Source organism: Cucurbita pepo, chromosome 4, assembly GCF_057944985.1.
Source record: "Cucurbita pepo subsp. pepo isolate OVF chromosome 4, ASM5794498v1, whole genome shotgun sequence".
NCBI lineage: Eukaryota > Viridiplantae > Streptophyta > Magnoliopsida > Cucurbitales > Cucurbitaceae > Cucurbita > Cucurbita pepo.
In genome coordinates this window covers 8,249,764-8,273,413 of record NC_141801.1, presented here as the reverse complement: position 1 = coordinate 8,273,413, position 23,650 = coordinate 8,249,764, and the positions used below count along the sequence as shown (strand labels likewise).

Sequence of the window (23,650 nt, the reverse complement as noted above, 5' to 3'; positions counted from 1 at the left end):
AGGTGGAGTTCAAGAACATGAAATGATTTTTTATTAAAGGATAAGTCCCTCCATGATTGTTTGTGTATGCATTTCTTGACCTTAATAATGGGCCACTCACCCGTGTTTCTTAAAATATTAAGCCACATGTTACTCTTACTTTTTACCCAAAAATAAGCCCGTGTACAGTTGAAAACTTGGCAGAGACAACAATGGGATCAAAGATATGGTAGTTACATGCATGTTGTTTTCCTTTGTCCTAGGGTAGATCAATGCAATTAATTTTAATTTTATTTGTTTTATTAAAATATGAATGAATTTATTTTTTTGCCACATTATTTTAACGACTTTATTATGAGCGTATAAGTCTACGGCTTCGTAATGAAATATTTTAAATGAATGTTTCCATGCATTATAGACATATTACGCTTGTGGTGGCAACCTTAAGTTCAATAGGAAATTAGGGTCGTTACATTGCCATTTTTAGTATTTTCTAGGCTAGCTCTCAAGGCTAATGTGGTTCTGGGAGTACTAGTGTTTAGTTCTCTGATCGCATCTTACGATTTTGCGGTCCTTAGGCTACTTAAAGTATCCTAACCTTGGTCATCGTAAAACTGCCCTAACTCTAGCTTCCTATTCTCATCTCAATTTATCTATGCATGCTTGAATATGGATAGAAATCACCCTGTCACCTGGAGTAGAGCTCTTAAAACTCATATAAGAGTTCTTGGCGTAGCAAATACAATCACATACAACATGATTCAATGTGGGACTTATTTTTTGTGACTATTACTTGGGCTCTTCTTTCCTTTTCGAGTAGAGTTGGGTGCATTGTACTTCTCTACATAAGATTCACGCACGCGCACATGAACACACTACGCGGATGCATATATGTATCCCCCAGGTATGGAAATCAATTGAAAGGAAGAAGCGCATATCATATCATGGTGTATGCTTCCATACAAAAAATATTGGGAAAGTATCTTGTGCTCTTGATCTACAACATGTAGAGGTCACATATTTTTTTAAATCATGGTATATGATTATGATGCAACTTCCATACGTTTCATTACATAATCTTCTTATGAGACATAAATACGTGTGCATGACATATCAATTATTTCATCATACATGACTCATTAAATGTCTCATAGGGGATAATGTAAACATGGTATTATAACATACATAAATCAACTTACTGGAATTATATGCATCATAGAAAGTTCATAAACAAAACATAAAACTAAAAATACCAAGCAGATAAGTCACATATTACGTGTTAATCATACAACACACAACTCATTCAACCTAGTCCGAAGATGTTCCAAGAATAAGCTTACTTAAGATGTTGGTGTAAGCTAAAGTTACTAAATATCCTTTGTCAATGTTAGTTTGAATTCTACTCCCAGAAATCCATTCCACCTATGGGGCTTCACCATGTCACAATTAGCCCACATTAATGAACTTAATTTAACTTAATTCCCCTAATTAATCAAAATTTGGCTAAAAATATTTTTAATTTGCTAAAGAGTAACAATACTATCCCTCAAATGCTTCCAAGTGCATCAAAGCTAGCTTCAGAATGGCGCTCAATAAAAGGACGAGGTCCAAAAATACCAGATAGAACCATTAATGTCAAAGCTGAGGAGAGTCAACGTCAAGTCATCGAGTGGAGTTCAAGCTGACTCTATCGGAAGCAAATCGCGCACATTTGGTCAAATGTTGATGTCCCTGAAAATCCAAGTGACACTGATATTGGTGAACAAGAAGTCATTCAACCAAGTGAACTTAATGAAAATAAGACAACACCTCAACAACTTAGACGGTCAGAAAGAATCTGAAAGCCAAATCCTAAGTATGCCAAAGCAAATATTATAGAAGACGGATGACCAACATGGTATGGCGAATGAAAATTAATATTTAGGGAGAGTGTTAAAAGATCATCATTGGCACAATAGAGTCAAGTCTAATAATTGTATGAGCCTATATATTTTAAGGAAAAAATCTATATAGAGTAGGAATAAAGAATATAGGTACTGTGTGCATATAGATAGCTACAATTTTAGAGTTGTCTAGCTTCGACTATAAATACCCCTCCATTCGACTCCATCCTACTACCTGTCAAGTAATTCAAACAAAAGTTAATTATAGTAATACTCTATAGGATGTCTTGTAGTGGGTCTAATAACATGCAATTTTTAATAATATATATTTGGTTGTCATTTTTCTCGCAGAAATCAATTGTTGTACAAAAATCGACTAAATCTTGATCATCAAATCTCTTATGAAAGTGGAAGGTTCGGCTATGTGGTGGTATCTGGCGTGCTTGGCTACCGCTGGGCATGGCATTGTCAATATCAACTCCAAGCACTTTTAAATGATTCTTTTGAGTCTAGTACTCTTCGCTAGTTTGTTGCTGTTTTCTCTTTTTATTACTCAGATATGTGGCATTAAGTACAACTATTTGTATAAAATACCTTCCCCTTAGTAATACATTTTGTAATTTGTTCCGATTCAAACGCACCGTCAAACGTGGGTGATGGAATCACAATAAGTTCGGACCCAAGATCAGAGAAATGAGCTTTGGAGAGGGAATATGGTTAGTCCATCAGCAAGTTGATAAATAGATGAAGCAGCTTTCCTTAACAACAACTACGAGTGTTCAAATGATTCGAGAATCTGACTAATCTCGATTATTCAATTTAAATCATAAGAATTGAATTAGGTTATATTTTTTTTTTCAATTTTTGGAAATTGAAAATTTGGGGTCGGTGGGTTGACAATTTTTTGTCAGGTCAACCAAACTAACCTAAAAATAGGGTAACACTACCTAATTATACTTTTAAGATTATGATGAAAACTAAAAATATTTTATGTTTGTAGTCGATGTTAGTAATGCAATATAGGTTGTGAATATCTTATATTTGAGTTACATATATATTGTGGATAAGTAGATTTTTAAAATAATTATAAAAAAAAAAAAAAAAAAAAACAACCAGAAAACAGAGGGTTGGGTTGTGAACTCTATTCGGATTGCTTAGTTCACCAATCCATCGAAAAGATTTCTTCAACACAATTCAACTCATCTACACTCCTAGCAAGCATGTTATCTCGAAGAGAATGAGCATCTAATTCTAAATGTTTTGGACGAGCATGAAAACAACTACTTGTAGCCAACAAAAGTTTACTAAAATTGTCGCACCAAATAATAAGTGTTTAGAGGAACAAATCCCCTCAGGGTTAGAGATGTCCATTTACCTGTGGCTATGTAGGGATCCCAAATTGGGAGGGAATTCCTTGATTAGACGGAGAAGGGAGAGGTAGTGGAGAACATTTTTTTTTCTTGATATGAATGGAGTCGGGGACGAGATTAAATTCCCTATCTCCGTCCCCACCTTGCCCAATTTTCTGCTACGCTTAATATAAATATATTTTCAATGCACAAGCACTTTTTCCTTTAGATAAATGGGATCATGGATGAGATTATGTTCCTCACTTCTGGCCCAATTTTCGCTCCTTACCCCATCCTTTAACTTCACACGAACCAGAAAGATAATGTATTATATATTTGGATGCCCTTTTGTCTAAGGAGTCGATCTTTCTTTGCATAAAAAAAACAAATCTTTGACCACCCAATGTCCAATCAAATTGGTGGGTTTCCATTGTTCATGAGAAAATGTGATTATTTGGTGAGGGTTTTGGCCGATTCAATAATCCAGATCCTGTCGCTATGTGTGTCTGCCGCGGTTGCCTATCGTAGGGGCATGACATGACATGTGTTTGACTTCCAACATATTAAGAAAAAAATGTGCATAGAGTGAGGAAGAGGAATTATGGAGAGAGCTAAGTAATTGATAAATATGGAAATGGGTGTAACTTTTGATACTATTTGTTGCCATTGGTCCCAGAAATAAGATCGATCACATCACACACCCATAAATATAAATTAAACAAAGACACAAAGATTTACATAGTTCGGAGAGAATAAATTAATCTACATCCAAAAGTGGTAGCAATTATCCTAACCAAAGTGTTTATAAGTGTCTCTTTCAGACTCTCACACTACAAAGTATCACTTACAAAGTTCCTTCTCATTGTCTCTAGGTGAATACAAAATAACGATAACTTTACATCTCAAAACAATACTAGAAAAACATTTATAAAGACATAACAGTACTCATGCTTGAATCAAAACAACACTAATGTTCATATATGAATAAAGATGATTCATGCACAGAGAATGTATCATTATGGGGATGAACCAAATGGATCCAATAGATTCATGAATTAAAGTGGGGAACACATACCAAAAATATTCATGAATCAAATTTTCGTGACATTTCTCAACAATGCATTCCTAATTTTCCTCGAGGTGAATTTTATTTAGGCCTTAACATTTAATAAAGCATGTCATTTGGAGAGTGTTTATTCTTTTATTGTTTCTCCACTCAAGTTGTTATTTCTACTTCATATATTTTGTTTCGATCGTGAGTCATATTCAACAGAGGTTCCTATGAAAATATGATAGATCTAGCTCACGATACGGCGGTCATGCACAAAAACAACATCAATAGTTTGATCTTGGAGCATTTAATTATCCAATCCTGATAGCTGATGATCGAAACATAGCGATGAGAGAGTATGCGACCACCACATTCATCGAGCTTCAAGCACTAACATAGTCACGCCAGAGATAGTTGCACCTAGTTTTGAGCTAACGTGGTTAATCTCACAGCAATAATAAGTCCCTTATTAACATGTGAAGGAGATAACCACGAATCCAATGCCAACCTACAAACTGGATCCAACCCACCTACGCAAGCCCACAGACAAACCCATGGTCAGAAGCCCAGCACAACAATGAACTCAACCCAGCTCCACAAACTCTAGCCTAGCAACCCACTAATGTAGACAACCTAGTAGAAATGAAATTGCCCAAGCGTCGACCCACAAACGCATGTCACAAGCTCGACCAAGTTTCACATGCATGCACGTGACATCTTACGCTTTCAATCCACCCAACTTTCACATCCGAGTTGGGAGCTTCATCTACCTTCCACTAAACTTGCTTATGATGCTACTACCACCAAAATTGCTTGCAATCTTAGCTTAGGAAATTTAACTAAGTTGCTTTGCCTACTTCTTGGTGCACTACTATCATCCTCCATTTTGACATCTCTCTCTCAATCTTTATTTGATTTGTTAGGCGATACACATGTTCCCCAAGCCTTTTGGCCTGCTTCATGGTGTGCTAGGTATCATCCTCGCCTTAGTCAAATTACACGTTTCTTTTTCCATCCTTATTTAACTTGTTTATTACTAATGTCGAAGTTTAAATTTTCTCTACCAGTCGATTTGAAACACATAACCCTTAAGCTATCAGGTGCTAAATCTAAATCAAAATTTGTAATTGTTGCCGTTGGGCTCGAGCTCGAAGTGAACTCTCACAAATGGTTGTCTTCGTGGGATCCATCTACAAATAGTTTAGTTATTCTTTTTGGGTCTAAGCCCATTGTGGCAGGCAGCCCATGTTTGTTAATTCGTTTTCTTTTTTCTTTCATTTGGTTTCTTTTCCATTTTGTTATTTAGTATCAAACACGTATGGATTCGAACTCAACCAAACCTGAAAATAGAGGGGCGGGTTAGGTTATAAACTCTATTTAGAATTGCTCGAGTCACCACCCCCAACCAACTCGAAATTTTGGATTGGTCTAAAAGATTTTCTCAACTCAACTCAACCCAATTCATCTACCCTTGAGAACAAGTCCAAAATACATGAATCAAGACGATAATTTAGTATATATATATATATATATATAATAAGAACAGGTCCAATTAATTGACAACGAGTTGTGATTTTAATAATGTTGATATCGGTGGCACCAAATTATTGAAGTAAACTAAAACAAAAGGACAAAGTGTACGGAAATGGTATCTACACATTAGACCAATCTCTATACCAATTTTATAATAAGGTCACCTCATTTATATTTATCAAATTGTCAAATACTAAGACCATTACCCTTGCAATTAACTAAGTGACAACTTTCTTCCCATTATTCTCTAAACAAAATATATAAATATACTTATTTCCCCCTTAATTTAGCATTATCTTCCCTAAAGTTACAAAAAAAAAAAAAATAAATAAACAAAGTGGTAGGTTGGTGAGTTAACATCATATTAGCCCCAATGTCAAACCCCGTCTTTAAAAAAAATATCTATTTATGTTCTGTGTTCGTATTTTCATTGGTACAAAAAATTCAACTCCTACAACATCTTCAAATTAAATATTAATTAGTCTAATATAAGACTAAGAATATATAATTATAATTATAATTGTAAAAATCTCGATAAAAATATCAGAAAATATTGACATGAAGATAATTTGGACGGTGAGATACCACGTATATTCCTATTACTATAAATCACACCTAATAAAAGTTTGATTTTGAGTTAAATAAAACAAATCTTAAATAAAATCTAAAACCAAAAGGAATTTTTGTCTAAAGCGTGATATTACCAGCTAACCAATTATTTTTTTTCTAATATTTTTTTCATCTTCCAATAATTTTATCATTTGTCAATGGATGATTTTTATGTCCACCCACGCCCTCTTCTAATAGATATTGTCCTCTTTGGGCTTTGCCTTTCAGGTTTCCGCTCAAGGCTTTAAAAATATGTGTGCTAGGGGAAAGTTTCTGCATCCTTATAAATGGTGGTTTGTTCTTCTCCCCAACTAAAGTGGGACATTACAGTCCACCTGGCCTATATGTCTCGTTTCTTTAAAAAAAAATAATATATTCTTTTTTCACGAATTTGAAAAATAATATTTTTTTACATTCTACCCTTGACACTTCAAAATTTTAAATTATCTTTAAGTATCATTATTATTTAAGCATTTAAAAAAAACATAAAAAAAACAAAACACTTTTCTATATATTAAAAAAAGAAGTAAACCATCACTATAATCCACGTCTATTATGTTTTTTAATTTAAAAATATATACTAAGTTTTCGGATTTTTAATGTTCTTTATGTTACTAAACACTTAAACTTTTAAAGTGAATAATAAATTTTAGATTTAATATACTTTTAAATTTAAAAAATATATTGTAATGACTCATATTTAAGATCCATTATTTGAATGACGTCATTCTCGTGACATGGTCATGTTATTTACTCATTATTTTTAAGAATGAAAGCTATCTCCACTTATCAATACGAGTCATTTCAATATGTTTCTTAAGAAAAATCTTCATACGGTCCAAGTAAAACAAGCTTAATTTTAGAGTTTCTATGATTGTATTACTGAAAAAGAAGGTGCACCGTGTTGATATAAGCAATAACTTTCAATTTTTTAAAATCTTTTTTAGTTATTCTATCCTTAGGATCATTCTCATTCAAATGTGATATTCGATTCATTCATATATCACTCTTTTACTCAAGTGTCACATGCCTACCAGCTTTCGCATTGGTTCGTCTCCGAACCACACCTTCTTAAAAGAGGTACTACTATGATACCATTTGTAACGATCTCATGCCTAAGGTCTACAGGAGATTACCGAAGCCATGAAATGTCAAATCTAGATTCTAGATCGTGATCCAAATTTTGGACATGGATTGTTACATTTATAATAAACTAGGAGATATGAAAGATGACTCAAGTTAAAAGAGCTTAAAACTTTATTAAACTCTTTTAACATTTAATGATTAATGCTAAGTTTGGAATAAGCTATTAAAAAGAATTTACAGCCGGTCAAGCTGAAGATGATTGGATGAAAATCATATAGAAAAAAAAAAAAAAAAAACCAGAAAAAAGAAAACATCGAGACACAATGGCGGCTGTGCAAGTTAACACCTTGATAGTGAAATGCATTTTAGAAACACACAAAATTAAATTAATATATTTAGTGGTTGAACTTACTATTGCAAAACATTTGTATATCTCATAATATATTCAAAACTTTATGATGTTTTATTTTATTTAATGCTTTGGATATTTAAAATGTCACGTTGGTTTTTTAAAATTATAAATTTGGTTCAATATTAAACCATTATTTTGATCAAATGTATTCAATTTTTATATTAAAATTCTCAAACTTATTATTATTATTATTATTTTCTACTCTTTTGTCAACAATGAGGTTTGTAAGGATAATCAAACCCCTTCATTTAGCCAATGTAAACATGGTTAAATATGAAATTTAAGATCAAACGTTTTAAAGAATAACATGAACTTGGAAACTATGGCGATTTTGATCGCATGACACATTGAGAAAATATATTTTAGTTAGGTTGATGGGTGTCAATTCACCAACTCTAATATGTTTTTTTTTTTTTTTAAATTGTGGCTCCTAACAATCGAATATGTATAAAAGACAAGTTGTTATATAAAAATATAATTATATATTTTTTTTTTATAAACTAGCTAAATGTTGATATCGGGCGTGAAATCATCTTTTGAAGGGATGATTTCTCTACTGTATTTGTATACGTAATTGTAGATAACATGAGAGTAGATTATAAAATATAGTCATAGATCGATCTATATGAATAATTGTAATGATGCATGCCTAGGATTTTAATCTGGATTTAAAATTCGGATTTAGCACTTAATAATCCTAACATTCTTCTGCAATAGGGTCATGTTATTTCTTGCTTCTAGGAGTGAAGATTATTTCCACAAATCAATATGTTTTATTTTTACTTGCATGTTTCCTAGAAAAAAGTTATAGGAAGTAACCCGACATAAAATGATTCTTAATAAACCTAACTACATAATAATCAGATGATCGATGAATGTAACATACTTTCTAGAATTATATTTCACTTTAAAAAAAATTAGATGAGACAAGACCCTCGATTGATGCATGCCCCTTAACAAGAGAGAGAGAGAGAGAGAGTACGTATTGAAAGATGTGGAGAGGATGAAGAGTATTTGATTCCCATCATATCTAAGACACGAAATGATATAGGCACCCTCCCTTTATTATTGAGGCATCAATTGAACTTGTTGATAGCCAACTTGTAAAAGACTCCACTCTTTTTGTGGTACTCATTCCATGTAATATCAACTCTTTTTTTTTAAGAATAAAAATAATCGTTTAATTTACTAATTATAAATTATTATACATTAAAATAATGTATTTACTCATGTCTCGAATTTATATCAAGATTTGAAATTCGAATTCGATATCTGATGGCCCCGACATTTTCATTTTATCGGGTTCTTATGATTAAAGAATCAGAAAGGTGCACTGTTGAGGATATTTAGTACTAAATTATAATTTACCACACATATCATATTTAATAATAATAACAGGCAAATATCTAGATATTCCTTAATAGTATCTTTCCATTTATTACTCTTTCCCTATCTTTGTAATTTATTTGATTATAAATAGATAACTTTCACACCTAGGTGTGGTGGTTTCAGCAAATATTCTAATGCATCGTGTTAGCATAGGTAGTGATTTTTAATTCTTTTTAAGTATTTCTTAGTCATCTTATCGACTGAATCGCTCTCATCCATACGTGATCTCAGTTAATTCATGTACCTCTTCTTTATTTGAATGTCACAAAAAGCTTTTTAAATTATATTCTATATAAATACGGAATTTTTTCTTTTATATCTAAAATCTAATTTTACTCTCCTATATCTGGAAGAAATCATTACAAAATGATTTTATTGAGAAGACCAACTAGAGACTTCATTAAAAGGTAGGAGGATCATTTAAAAAAGAAATATTCATAGTTTTATTTTATAATTATGACAAATGGGACATGCTAAGTCGATATAACTAGACTATGGGTTTGAGATTTTATAATGAATGGAGAGACAAACAAAATATTCTTTGTAAGAGTGTGCAAATCTCTTCCGAGATGAATTTGAAATAGTGTGAGGCGGATAGTAACATATAATAGACTAAAACGAACAATATCTTAGTAATGGTATCAAAGTTTTTGACCGGACAGTGTGCCAGCGAGGACACGGCCCCAAAGAGGGGAGAATTGTGAGAGCCTATATCGGTTGGAGAGGGGACAAAACATTTCTTACAAGGGTGTGAAAACATCTTCCTAATAGACTTGTTAAAAAAACAATAAAGTGAGTTTAACGACAATACGTAACGAGCCAAAACGGACAATATATGTTAGTAGTGGAGTTGGATTATTATAATAGCTTAAAATTTTTTTTTTTTAGAACATATCAATATTATCATTGTATTAATAAAAATAAAATAATATTAATAATAAGAATTTTAAATTTCAATCTCTTTTCAACATCAAACCCAAATCCAAGAGTAAAAAAAAATAAAAAAAAATAAAAAACTTATAAACCGATATAAATATACTTCTTTAAATTGTATAATTTCATGTTCTTTCAAAATATCATTTAGTTACTATATTTTAATTGAATAATCTCGTCATCGGGTTCCACTCACATATATTAAAAAATTGTCAATTATATTCGCATGATTTAATCACGTGATATCATATAAATTTTATATTATATTTAATATTACTATTAACCATATAGTCATTTAAATTAATAAATAAAGGATATAGGACAAGAGATTAAACTTATAATAGACATAAAAAAATTATATGTGGATCGAGAGGTTCCTCCGAGATTTGGCTCGACCCTTTCATGTTGTCATTTCTTTATAACAACTTGAATCTTTAGTCACACATGCGATGGGAAGAAATAATGAATTCTATATGTTTGGTATTTTAATTAACTATATGAGAATAGGATTTAGACCTCTAATTTTTCGGAGAAGTATCTTCTTATATTCTCACCCATTAAATTTATAAATAAAAATTTTTACACGGGTCAATATCATCTTTATTGCTCATTAATTATTCGACATGGAGCTTTGTTATAGGACAATTATTGGCTATGATGAAAGATTATTATATAGCTAAGGTAATAGTCTCAATTTTATAAAAAGAAATATCATTAAAATGTTAAGTATAGACGAGATAAGGGGAAGATTATGTCTATATAAACAAGTTATTTTATTTTATTTTTTTTAATTTGGGAGGAAACATAAGCAAATTATGAGAGTTTATGCTTAAAATGAATAATATCATGTCATTGTAAAGATATGTCATGATTTTGTTGTCCTTTACAATTGTGTCAGAAGAGTCAGACTTATGTTGGTTTAATCTAGTTCTCAAAGGCATAGCCATGATAGAGATTAGTGGTAGAGTTTTATTGAATATACAGTGTACTTGGGAGAAAATGAGTTGGTATGGAGAAGAGTTAGACGAATAGATAACTATTTGAGTGAAAATTCAGGAAAGAAGACTCGAAGAATACTTGAAGCTGATGTTTTGACCTCTATCAATGCTCAATTAACTTCGGTGACTAATATTCTACAAACTCTAGTGTTGGGATAAGACTCAACGACCCAAGCAACAATTCAAGCTGCAGCTGTAATGACTCAACCAACAACTAAATCTTTTATATATTATGTTAGTGGACAGACAGTGTGCTTTAGAGAAAATGAGTTGATCTGGATAAGAGCTAGACAGATAGATGACTATTTGAGTGAAAATTTCGTAATGATTTGTTCGAATAAGTATAGTTGGAAGTATCATCAAAGTCCGACAAAAATGATCATTAATATAATTAAAAGTGAATGGTTTATCACATTGACTTAGGTAGATATTTTGATAAATGTATTACTATATTTAAATTTGGAGATATTTTGGTTATTCTATATTTTTTAATATATTATTTAAAAGATGATGAATGAAAAATTCTATACATGGACAGTTATTTTATTTATTTCCTTCTTGTGACAACTTGACAAGATGCTGTTTTAAAAACAAATATAATAAGGTTGTTATGAAAACTACTCTATATTTAATGAAACTGTCCCTTGCACATCATTTAATACAATATAATATGAACCATAGAGCTATGACTTTGTCACAAGGATCAATATTCTAAGGATAATTAATGAGCTACAATGAACTTGGATTAGAGTGAACTTCTAAGGTAATGTAAGGATTAAAAGTCACGAAAGATTATGTCACTATATAAGTAGGGCATAGACTATTTGGCTTAATTAGATTATCATTCCCTACTCTCGAGTTATTTAATTTTTCTTCATGTAACGGTCCAGATCCACCGCTAGCAAATATTGTCTTTTTTGGGCTTTCCCTTTCGAGCTTCCCCTCAACGAGTCTGCTAAGAGAAGGTTTCCACACCCTTATAAATGGTGATTTGTTCTCTTCCCCAACCAATGTGGGACATCACAATTCACCTCCCTTCGGGGCCCAGCGTCCTGACCATTTGTAATGACCCAAATCCACCGCTAGCAGATATTGTCCTCTTTGGGCTTTCCCTTTCAGGCTTCCCCTCAATGCTTTAAAACGCGTCTGCTAAGGGAATGTTTCCACACCCTTATAAATGGTGGTTTGTTCTCCTCCCTAACCAATGTGGGATATCACACTTCAACTCTTTAATGTTTGACTTTCAGCGTACAAGAGTCTTAGGGTGTTATGATTAACTATGTTTCTCAAATTATATTGTAATAGACCCTTTAAGACCGTAGATAAGACTCATTCTATGACTTGTGTACTAAACTCTCTAGTGACCTAAAATAGCAAGCTTGACAGTTAGGCATACTCATGGCCTTAACTTCACACTCAACATGTTGATCACGTGCTTTCGTTATCTTTCCCATCCAACTAAATGGTTAAACTCTAAAGGGGCCTATTATACTTCCAAGATATAATGTACACATGTAAACCTCTACTTTTCAAGACAGGTTCACTAACCGAGTCTATATCACATCCTTCGAGCCTACCTTTTGCATCCCGTACCAAGCAATTTTCATTATGCGTTCTTTGCAGTAGTCGCCTTATGAGCCAAGTTGACGAATAAGAGTTACCTCTCTCCGTCTACACATAGTAGAGCACATACCACACAAGCAATCAACATAACTTAACTGAAACATAGTATCCAAACTAATCAAGAAATCCCAACATGTTCATAAATTCATCACTATCACTAAAACACATGATCATTCACAATGAGTACAAGCTTCAATCATATATTCATCGTACATCGAAACCTAGTTCTTAGAATTTGTACTAAGAATATATTTCATCATATTATGATCGAATTTCTTATCTAAATATCTTAAGTGTTACACGCAACTCAAATATGCTCAACGAATCATAATATACCTGACGTAATGAAAAGACCTTACTATATTTAATTCATACTTAAATCAAATATATGCTTGATAATAATTTCTAAACATAATAAGTAAGAATTAAATTAGCTAGTCCAAATAGCTCGACGTTGGTTATTCCTTGTTGGAGTAATTTGTCTCCTATTTTGATTTGGATAGAACCAAATTCCTTAGAAGGCCTTAAAACAATATTAAATTAAGAATAAAATTAAAGTCGAATCGAAAAAAATAAATAAAAAGAGGAAAAAACAACATGTCCCATGCGTTGTCAGAAGCTCACCCACGCGCAGAGCCACGTGTGCAACATGTTAGCCTACTGATCGGGAACGTGCGTTCGAATCCCAGATAACGCTGTGTATTCCTTATTTTTCACCTTCATTTTCTTTATTTTTTTTCTTCAATTTTAATTTAAATAAAACCTAAAATTACCAAAATACCCCTCCTTTAATTTTTCTATTTTATTTATTTTTCTTTTTTTTTCATTTTCTTTATTTCATTTCCAATTTCCAATTTCTCCACTTTCCCCTAATTTCTTTTTCTTTATTTTCCTTTTTTAATTTCTCCATATTGTTTTCCAATTTAGTCATTACATATACTTTAAATAATGATGACACACATCCTAAAAGAAAGTAAATGAGTTGGATAAAAATACATTATAAATTAAAGTGACATTCTCTTTTTTTGCTATCTATGATAGAACAATAATTCATAAATCTAAATTCTATGTTCTATCCCTCGTAAATATGTTACACCAGATATATAAGATCCTACGCGGACGGAAGAAGAAAATAAATCATGTTTTATAAGAATATGAAAACTTCAGTCCAAAAAAAAAAAATTCAAAGAGGATAATATCTAGTCGTCATATTATAAAAACTAAATTTATAATTTAAGGGAAATTATTATGAATTTAAAAGGATGGAGTTATATTAGAAAAAGATGCCAATCTCCAACCACTTGGAGCACTACATGTGTGTTCACCTTCATTATAAAAAGGGTAGCCTGGTTCAACATGATGCATAAGCGCAGATTTTATAATATTATCAGCGTTTACGTTGAAACAGAGCGAGAAGACAAGGGTTATTCCTCCTCCTTCTCCTCCAAAAATGAGTTCCTCTCAGGATCCTCAGCTTGTTCAACAACAATCCGTTGTCGATGTTGAAGAATTCGTCTCCGTTGAAAACCCCGATTCCAAACGCTCCCAATTCGGATCGTTGTTCAAAAACCATTACCCTCCTGGCTTTTCCCGGAAGGTACTATCCTTACCATTATTATTATGTTTCGACAAAACAAAGCCAATTTGAATATAGTTCAGCTGGTTAATAGACGTGTTTTGTGTTTTTTTATTTTTTTTATTGTAGCTTGTGGCGGAGGTGATAGCGACGTATTTGCTAGTGTTTGTAACGTGTGGGGCGGCGGCATTGAACGGGAGCGATGCACAAAGAGTGTCGCAGCTTGGTGCCTCGGTCGCCGGTGGCCTTATTGTGACGGTGATGATTTACGCCGTCGGACACATTTCCGGCGCCCATATGAACCCGGCTGTCACCACGGCTTTTGCTGCAACACGACACTTTCCATGGAAACAGGTCTCAATCTATTAACTCTTTTCTTCTTTGAAATTGTCAGATAATATTTTCTTCCTTAATCAATGACCTAATCATTTGCTCTCACATGTTATCTTGTCGGTTGAATCTCTCCAACTATTTCAATTTTTTTATTCTAAATTACTAACTTCTTGTGTTCTTATATATATATATATATATATATATATATATATATATTATGTATATGTATATATATATGTATATGTATATATATTTTTAATTTATTACATGTTTGTTTTTTTTTTTTTTTTTTTAATGTCTTATCTTTTCATCTAGACTTAATTTACATTTTTCCCCCTAATTTTGCTATTAAAGTTTTTATAAATTATTTAATTTCTCCTACTAATATTTTTGTAAATTATTTTATAAAATCTTAAGAAAAAAATTGAGGAATTAAAATTATATTTTTTTAAAAATTTAACGCTTGAAAAAGAATATATAGTTAATAAAGGAATCAAGCATTTAGACTTAATTTTATTTCAATATATTTTATATATATATATATATATATATTCTTTATTTAATCTTTGAAGTCAAAAGTAATCTAATCTAATTAAATAAAAATTCCAATAATTATGTAAGCTAATTGATTAAGAAATTAAATTATAATTATTTAACAAGTACAATAATTTATCAATGATGTATTTCAACTTTAAGTTAATTTAACTCTATTAAGTATCAAATTGATGTATTGTAATAATAAAAATAAATTTTAACTAAATTTCTTAAATTCTAGCTTCAAACAGGGTCGAAAAGAGTTGAATGTTTAAATCTTATTTTCTCTCGATGAAATAGTATTATCGTGAAAAAAGATCAATCCCAAAATTACAATGGTGGTTTAGACTGTTTCTACAATAAATTTGGACGGGTTTGATGAAATTCTAAATCGACCTTTTTTTCTAGATTTAGTTTGGTAAGTCTAGAAGTGTCACTATGCTCATAATGGAAAAGAATTATAAAGGAGATGATGAGAGGAAGAAGGGGAAATCTAGTCCATATTTAGTGCCCACATGATGTAGGGTCCAACACAAATATTATTCTTGAGCCTCAGCCACATCGACAATGCCCTAATGCCCTTTTGAGAGCCTTTTATGGCCACATCCTTGGCTTCATCGCCGGCCAAGGAATGGGATGTGACATTTAGGTAGCATAATTCCAACACTTTAGAGCATAGAGATAGGCATAGGGATGGGGATGTCCACCAAAAACTTATTGGCCCATTTGGAGTGGAAGGTCTACCAAAGGACAACATATCTTCATGTGTGTTTCTATAGTCAAGATTGGATAATCTATTCACTTTTAGAATCCAATCAATCAATAGAATTATTATGTTCTAATCTTTTTTGCTTTCATTTTTCTTCTTAAGCATACACCTTTTTGTCTTAACGCTTTAATAATTTTTTTGTTTGAGCAAGTTTTGGTTGGAGTTATAGTATTAGACTTAGTAGGTAGGTTGTTAATCTAATAAATGTAAGGAACTTTCGGTCTCTTAACATGTTTCGTCTAACCCTACTGTGACTAGTGTCTCGCACTGCCTGATAACCAAACTTTGATACAATTTGTAACAGCCTAAGTCCACTACTAGTTGATATCGTCTTCTTTAGGCTTTTCCTTTTAAGCTTGCTCTCAAAGTTTTAAAACGCGTCTGTTAGGAAGAAGTTTCCACATTCTTATATGAAATGTTTTGTTTCCCTCTCCAAATAACGTGTGATCTCACATTGGTTGGAGAAAGGAACGAATCATTCCGTACAAGGGTGTAGAAATTTTTTTCCTAGCAGATGTGTTTTAAAACTGTGAAGCTAATGATAATACATAATGGGCAAAAACTGACAAATCTATCAAGGGCAGGCTTAGATTGTTACAGATAGTTTCCCAAAGTTAGCTTGAGGCTATGTAACTTACTAGATTGACTATACCCTGAAGAATCATAGTTCTAAAACGTCTGACTAAGAAACAAGATTTCGAAGCTAAGTAGTTTAGATTTACACCATGGGGAAACTAGAAGATCAATCATGAAATACATATTTAGGTTTATAAGATGGGAAGCTTCAAAACAAATTCGTAAGCAAAACGCAAGAATATATGTGGGTGGGTGGGTAAGAGAATGAGATGTCAAATTATGTGGTTGTGTGAATTGGTCGAAAAACAATGGAAAAGATTGAAAGTAACATTGAAAGTATTTGTGGTCGGTAGGTTCCATTGTATGCAGCAGCTCAATTGAGTGGGGCAACCTGTGCAGCCTTTACACTGCGCCTATTATTACATCCCATCAAACACTTGGGCACTACCACGCCATCAGGATCAGATTTACAAGCACTCGTCATGGAGATTGTTGTTACCTTCTCAATGATGTTTGTCACATGTGCTGTTGCAACCGATACCAAAGCCGTAAGACTCTATACTTTTCTTTTAATTGTCTTAGAACAGTCTAACTTGATCGTTAGCAGTCATAGTCTTCTTTAAACTTTCCTTCAAAAATTTTAAAGTTCGCCGGCTAGGAAGAGACCGATGTGGGATCTCACAGCTGACACTCGTTCTTCTCTCTAATTGATGTAGGATCTCACGTCAAATTTAAATATAAGTAAAGGTTGATTAAATTTATATAGTTAGTAAGTATAGTATAAATGAAAGAAATTAAAAAGAATGTCACTTAATAAACTTTTATTCCTAAAGTTTTGATTTCATTAAATAAATGGCTGTTGTTTTGACAGGTGGGAGAGCTGGCAGGTTTGGCAGTTGGTTCTGCCGTGTGTATCACATCCATCTTGGCTGGGTAAGGAAAAACCCGATTTTTGGTTTCCATTTTCACCCATAAAAAATTACTTTTTTTTTTATTTATTATTATTATTATTATTATTATTATTTACATAACCTATTTTTATCATTATTCTTTTGAAATCATGATTTTTGACTACCAATCACAAATTTTTAAACTTCACAAACCATACAAAACCACATTATTTTATTAAAAAATATATATTGTAAGTACCCGGGAGAATTTTGCTCGACACGTTTTTTTATACTTGACATATTATTAAACAAATAAATCTAATGAGAATTTGTGTTAGCCACAATTCAGACCCGTATCAGGTGGGTCGATGAACCCTGTGAGGACATTAGGACCTGCAATGGCAAGTGATAATTATAAAGGACTTTGGGTGTACTTTGTTGGGCCGGTTACAGGAACCCTATTAGGGGCATGGTCATATAAGTTCATACGTGCCAGTGATAAACCTGTGCACTTAATTTCTCCTCACTCATTTTCACTCAAACTTCGGAGAATGTCAAGATCCGACGTTGGTGAAGGTGAAAGATGAACACTAACTCGACATCTTCCAATACGACCTTGAAGTATTGGAAAGAATGTGAACTAGTATGAGTGTTTAATGAGCATAGTGATCTCATGTACTATGTTACAATTAAGTTTACTTATTACCATCTAGCAGCGTATGAAAGCTTACCTTAAGCTTACTTTCTTATAGTTTAGCACTATGTAAGAAGTAGCCTTTGTAATTTAGCATCTTCTATAAATGAAAATTTCTACTTTTGTAATGCTTTTTTTTTTTTTTTTTTTGTATCATTCGATAGCCAAATTTCAATCCTAATAATTTTTAAGTGTTTTAGAAGTAGGAAAATATAATAGTTAGAAAATTAATCTTTAGTACGAGATTACACATTATAAAAGATAATATTATACAAATTAAGTGAATTCAGACTAAACATGTTAATTTAAGTCATAGAGTCGGGACTTCATGGGGACACACTCCTAAATGAGGACGTAAATGAGAGAAGTGAAAAGAGACTTCTTTCGGTTAGCTAAATGAAACCGAAAACGAGGAATATCCAACCTCATCCTCGAATCTACCAAATCTTCATTCCACCTCACTCTTTATATATAATATAAATATATCTCTATAGGTAAAAATGGAGGCACAACACTATCATTTATTTATTTGTTTTATACATAAAATAAAATGTAAAAAATAACGATATAATATTAAAATTTGAGTTTTTAAAAATTAGGTTGAATATTCTATAATATTTTTACTTCGAATTTATTAGAGTGATTTATATTGGTAAGACACGACCTTTTTTATCTTTATATTGATTAAGATCATTACTAAATGCATACCGTCCTAAACATTTGAGACTGGTTGCTTAAAATTTTTAATACTTCGAAGCATTTTTTAGAGAATACACTACCACAACTTAACTACTGAAAACAAATTTATAAATTTTTGAAAACATAAAATAATGCAAGCCGTTCTTATCTTGCATTTTGTACGCTAAGTTAAATATGCATACACGATCAAAAACACCTAAATCTATTCTACGAGCTAGAACGATATGGGTTTGCAATTATATGGTATGAAATACAATAAACTTATTGAGAGAGGTTAAAGAGGAACATAGACAGATGTTTTTATGAATGTATGCATTGATATGGTGGCTGCTACATTGAATAGTAATTTTCTATGTTTAGTACCAGTGATGAAGAAAGGTCTCGACCAACCATTAGCAATCACTTGTTCAAAATGAGCTACCTTCTTTTTCCTTCACCTTCCACTATTGAGAGAAGACTTCCATTTGTGGATAAAGGTTGTACAAAGTGGTTGAATATAATCCCTACCCCTCTTAATGAATCAACTTGTCTTCCACTTCTTTCATTCCTTTATTTAATATCAATCTTCATACTTATTTTGATGTCTTTTTAACTAAAACTTTTTAACTTTTCAACTAATGTGATTATTACCCGATAATAATTTAAACGTGATTTCACTAATTAAGTTATCAAAAATGGAGAAGAACTAAAAAGCAAAAAAGAAAGAATTATTTTGAGCTGAAGTTCGGTGTTAGTGGTGTTTCCTCTTCTCTTGTCGTGTTTCATAGAAAATTGATCTGAAAAAGACAATCGAAAGTATTTTGTTAAGGATCGTTGAGAGTGTTTCAAAATATAGTAGAATAGAAAAATGCTTAAAATTCGTAAAAACAAATATAAAAGAAAATAGTAGGAAAAAAAGTCAAGGATATTTTAGTAATTTTAGCCGGGAGACTAGGAGGAAGAAAAGAAGAGAGAAAAGGAAAGAAAGAAGGGAGAGGGTTTCGGAGAAAAGACCGTTGTCGTAGGACTTTCGATCTAGCGACCTAGAGACGTTTTTTGTCGAGATTTCTTCCAAAGCTTAGCACGTAGAGGGTAGTAGGTTTATGATTTTGAATTGTCAAAAACTAGGGAGAAACCGAGGCAACTCTCGAATTTGAAGGAAAATTGAATTAAAAAACATAAAACTCATATCTTTCCTTCTTCTTCGATTCCGGACGAAATTGAGTAATTCTTTTTCTCTCTTTTCCTTTTTTCTTTCTTCTTCCTTTAACACTTTGGATGTTATAGATTTAAATCACATATATCGCCTAAGAACCTAGTTACCTCCACAACACCCATATAAGACTAAAAAAGCTTACTAGGCCTACTAGTAGTGTGAATGGTATCATCAGTCTCCGTCACCTAATTCATCTAGTATGCCACTAATGTTATTAGCAACGTAGTTCAGATCTAATAGCATCCATGTGAGCGATAGACATACAAGAGCTAGTATTGTCAAGCTTGATTTAGGTCAGATAGGATAGCATATTGAGGTGACTAGGTGCCACTATGATGTGGAATTGGGCAAGGGCTTTTTTAATAGAATTTCTGCGCTATAAAGTTGTCTTCAGAGGAGACAAGGGACCGCACAAGTAGACTTAGTAACTGACTTATGCACGGAGTTGCTCCCCCAAAATTTTTAACTTTATGGTTCCTATGGAAATGTTACTAGTTCACCTCAGACATAAATGTTTAGACAAATGACGCCATACTAACCTATAATATTGACGAGGTCATGTCTCCAAATCTAGGATACCATTCATTCACTTCCATGGCAATGTAAGTTATATAAGTTTGAAAAATAAAAAAGTTTGTTCACCCTGGAGCTCAGATACGTCGTCCAGTACACCCTTGATGCGAGAAAAGGTGAACGACTCTTAGACCTTGATTGGGTTTGTGACAACAAGAAAACCATTCAAAATTGCAAGGCTTCCTAAGAAGCTCAAATAGATGTAGAAACTAGGCTCGAACTTCCTAAAACCTAGAGAGAAGCCCATGGTAACTTATTAGGTCAATGATGCGATTAGAGGCTACAAGTAGGTTGGTTACACAATATTTTTATACTCACCAAATTTTACTTTTCTTTTTTCATACGATTGCTAATGGTTAGTCGAGGTGGAGCATTCAGGAGCGTTCGGTCATAGAGGAGGGTTATCTCGAGGCATCAATCCAAAGTATAAGGGTTGTGGTCCTTTAAAATTTGTATCCCGTTACTTGGTTCCAGTTTATCCCGTTCCTTGGTTCCAATTTTATAAAAAACTTTGAAACCATACTTGATTTGTAATTGCTTATGAATTTATCTTTTAAATTTAGTCGTTAAAGATCAAGTCATGACACTTGTATTAATTAATGAGAATATCACTTTTATGAGTAAAAAGTTTAGTAGTAAGTCCAATCATTCAACACAAGTTATAAACTAATGTTGACTTAGTTCCATTGACTCAAACCCTTCTAGTAACAGCAAAGTGACGGGTGTAAGAAATCCAACAACTAAACGTATAGTTGCATAGAGTTCCAAGTTACAGGCCAAACCATAGGGGAATCAAATATGAACACAAAGAAGATGCAGGCTTTCCACAACCCACACTTCTATCTCCACTCTAGTTGTTGGATTTCTTCTTTTACCATATTCAAAACTTCCCAAACTATTCAAAATCTTGAATTTCCATCTTCGCTCAAGAACTATGTTTTATGCTTTATGTTTCATCTTTTTCTTTTGTTATCTGATTTTGATGAGATTAAAACCGTCTAACATGAGCATGACTTAACGATAAGTCATTTTCATTGTACTAAAAATATTCTATATATATTTCTGTCTCGATGATATCTTTGGTAGATTTAGTATATTTACGCTGACTTGAGTAGATATCAAAGACTTCAAAGGGTGATATCTACTCAAATGCTAAATCCACCAAAGATATCGTCAACAAAAAAAATACATATACAAATCTTTTAGTACAATAAATGTGGGTATCGTTAAGTCATGCTCACATTTAGCTATATCAAGCTAGGGTAAAGAATTAAAATTAAAACAGTCTATAGTATCATGTTTGTAAAACAGGGACAAATATATCCACTAGGTAGGCAAGAATCATGGGAATCTCCAAAAGTAACCTGTACTCTGTATCCCTCTTGAACAAAAAGTTCAAACAACCACCTGTAATAGTGGACAGTAGGTCATGGCCTAACACCAACCATAAATATTGAAGAATCTCTCCCACCATCTTCACAAAAGTTTGATAACGAGCATATAGAGAAGAACACTGAGATGAGAGAGAATAAATTTATAAACTATCCATGCTTTTGGGGAGTCTTGCTATCCCAAACTTTGTGTTGGTTAAATTACACGGTGATTTTCTTTTTAAAATTTTGTGTTCGAGTATTTAAATGTAAAAGTCTAATCTCGTAGGCACCAAGATTTCGGTACCAATGGTTAGGGAATTCGATGATGTGTTTTTGAATAAGCTACTAGAGTTACCCTAATTAGAAAAGTCAAGTTTAAGATCGAGCTAAACCACTCCGAATAATTATCAGAGCTTGTTGATATGGATATTTGATCTCATTAGAATCAAGGTTTTAAATTCATTTCACTCGCCTCTAATTTTCATTTTGAGTAACTACATTCCTAAATAGCTTGTTCCAACTCGATGGATATTAGTTTACTCATTTCACACTTTATACCTCGAAAGTCGTGACACCAAAATTACAATCATTGTAACAGTCCAAGTCAATTGCTAGTCGATATTGTCTCAATTTAGGTTTTTTCTTTCAACATTCGTCTCAAAGTTTTTAAAACGCATATGCTAGAGAGTGGTTTCCGCACCATTATAAAGAATGTTTTGTTCCCCTCTCCAACCGATGTGGGATCTCACAATCCACCCACTGCTAGTAGATATTATCTTCTTTGAGCTTTCCCTTTCGAGGTTTCCCTCAAGTTTTTTAACACACATCTGCTAGAGAGAGGTTTCCACACCATTATATAGAATGTTTCATTCCCCTCTCCAATCGATGTGGGATCTCACGATCCACCTACGGCTAGATATTGTTCTATTTGGGTTTTTTCTTTTGAGCTTCCTTCAAAGTTTTTAAAATGCACCTACTAGTGAGAGGTTTTCACACCCTTATTAAAAATGCTTCGCTCCCCCTCCAACCTATGTGAGATCTCACAATCCACCCACCGCTAGCTGATATTTTCTCTTCAAGCTTTCCTCTAGAATTTTACCTCAAGGTTTTTAAAAGGCGTCAATTAAACGTGAGTTTGGGCTGTTATAATAATATTTTAATTTTAGAACTCATATTATTATAGAATATACAAAATATTTAAACAGGTATGTTATAGAATAATTTATTTTTTAAAAAAATAAAGGTTCCATTTAAAAATTCCAAGATATTTTTGTCTCATAGGTACTTCATTGCCACCCTTGTTCTCGCGAGGCTATGTAGTGTTAGTGGAGGAGCACCAAACTTCTGGACTTTTTCGTACTTTTACATCATACCTTTCGCCAATATGCGAGAAGCCAAAGTCAATTTGATTTTTTTTAAGGGTAGTTTCGTAATTTTTGTATTTTTTTTTTTCTAAATTTTTTTAGACAAAATCATTTGAGAGCTTCTTTTTTTTATTTTTTTATTTTTAACTATTTTCTTTAATAACTCAAGTCGAGGATTAAGAATCTAGATTTGACATCGGTTGGCTTCAGCATTACCCCACGACATGGT

General features: G+C 32.5%; 1 protein-coding gene across 1 annotated transcript; it reads left to right on the top strand.

Moving 5' to 3' along the window:
* Positions 1-14,198: 14,198 nt before the first annotated feature.
* On the top strand, positions 14,199-18,345 carry LOC111792230 (aquaporin NIP2-1). The gene is made up of 5 exons (XM_023673579.2): positions 14,199-14,442; positions 14,551-14,775; positions 16,987-17,181; positions 17,505-17,566; positions 17,873-18,345. The coding sequence occupies exons 1-5, from the start codon at positions 14,296-14,298 to the stop codon at positions 18,108-18,110; spliced, it is 867 nt and encodes a 288-aa protein (XP_023529347.1). The 5' UTR covers positions 14,199-14,295; the 3' UTR covers positions 18,111-18,345.
* Positions 18,346-23,650: the final 5,305 nt, after the last annotated feature.

Excerpts from the sequence above, each read along its gene's own strand:
- LOC111792230 (XM_023673579.2), top strand. The coding sequence starts at position 14,296 with ATGAGTTCCTCTCAGGATCCTCAGCTTGTTCAACAACAATCCGTTGTC. Across the intron at positions 14,443-14,550 it reads CTCCTGGCTTTTCCCGGAAG|CTTGTGGCGGAGGTGATAGC; the intron begins GTACTATCCTTA and ends TTTTTATTGTAG. Across the intron at positions 17,182-17,504 it reads TTGCAACCGATACCAAAGCC|GTGGGAGAGCTGGCAGGTTT; the intron begins GTAAGACTCTAT and ends TTGTTTTGACAG.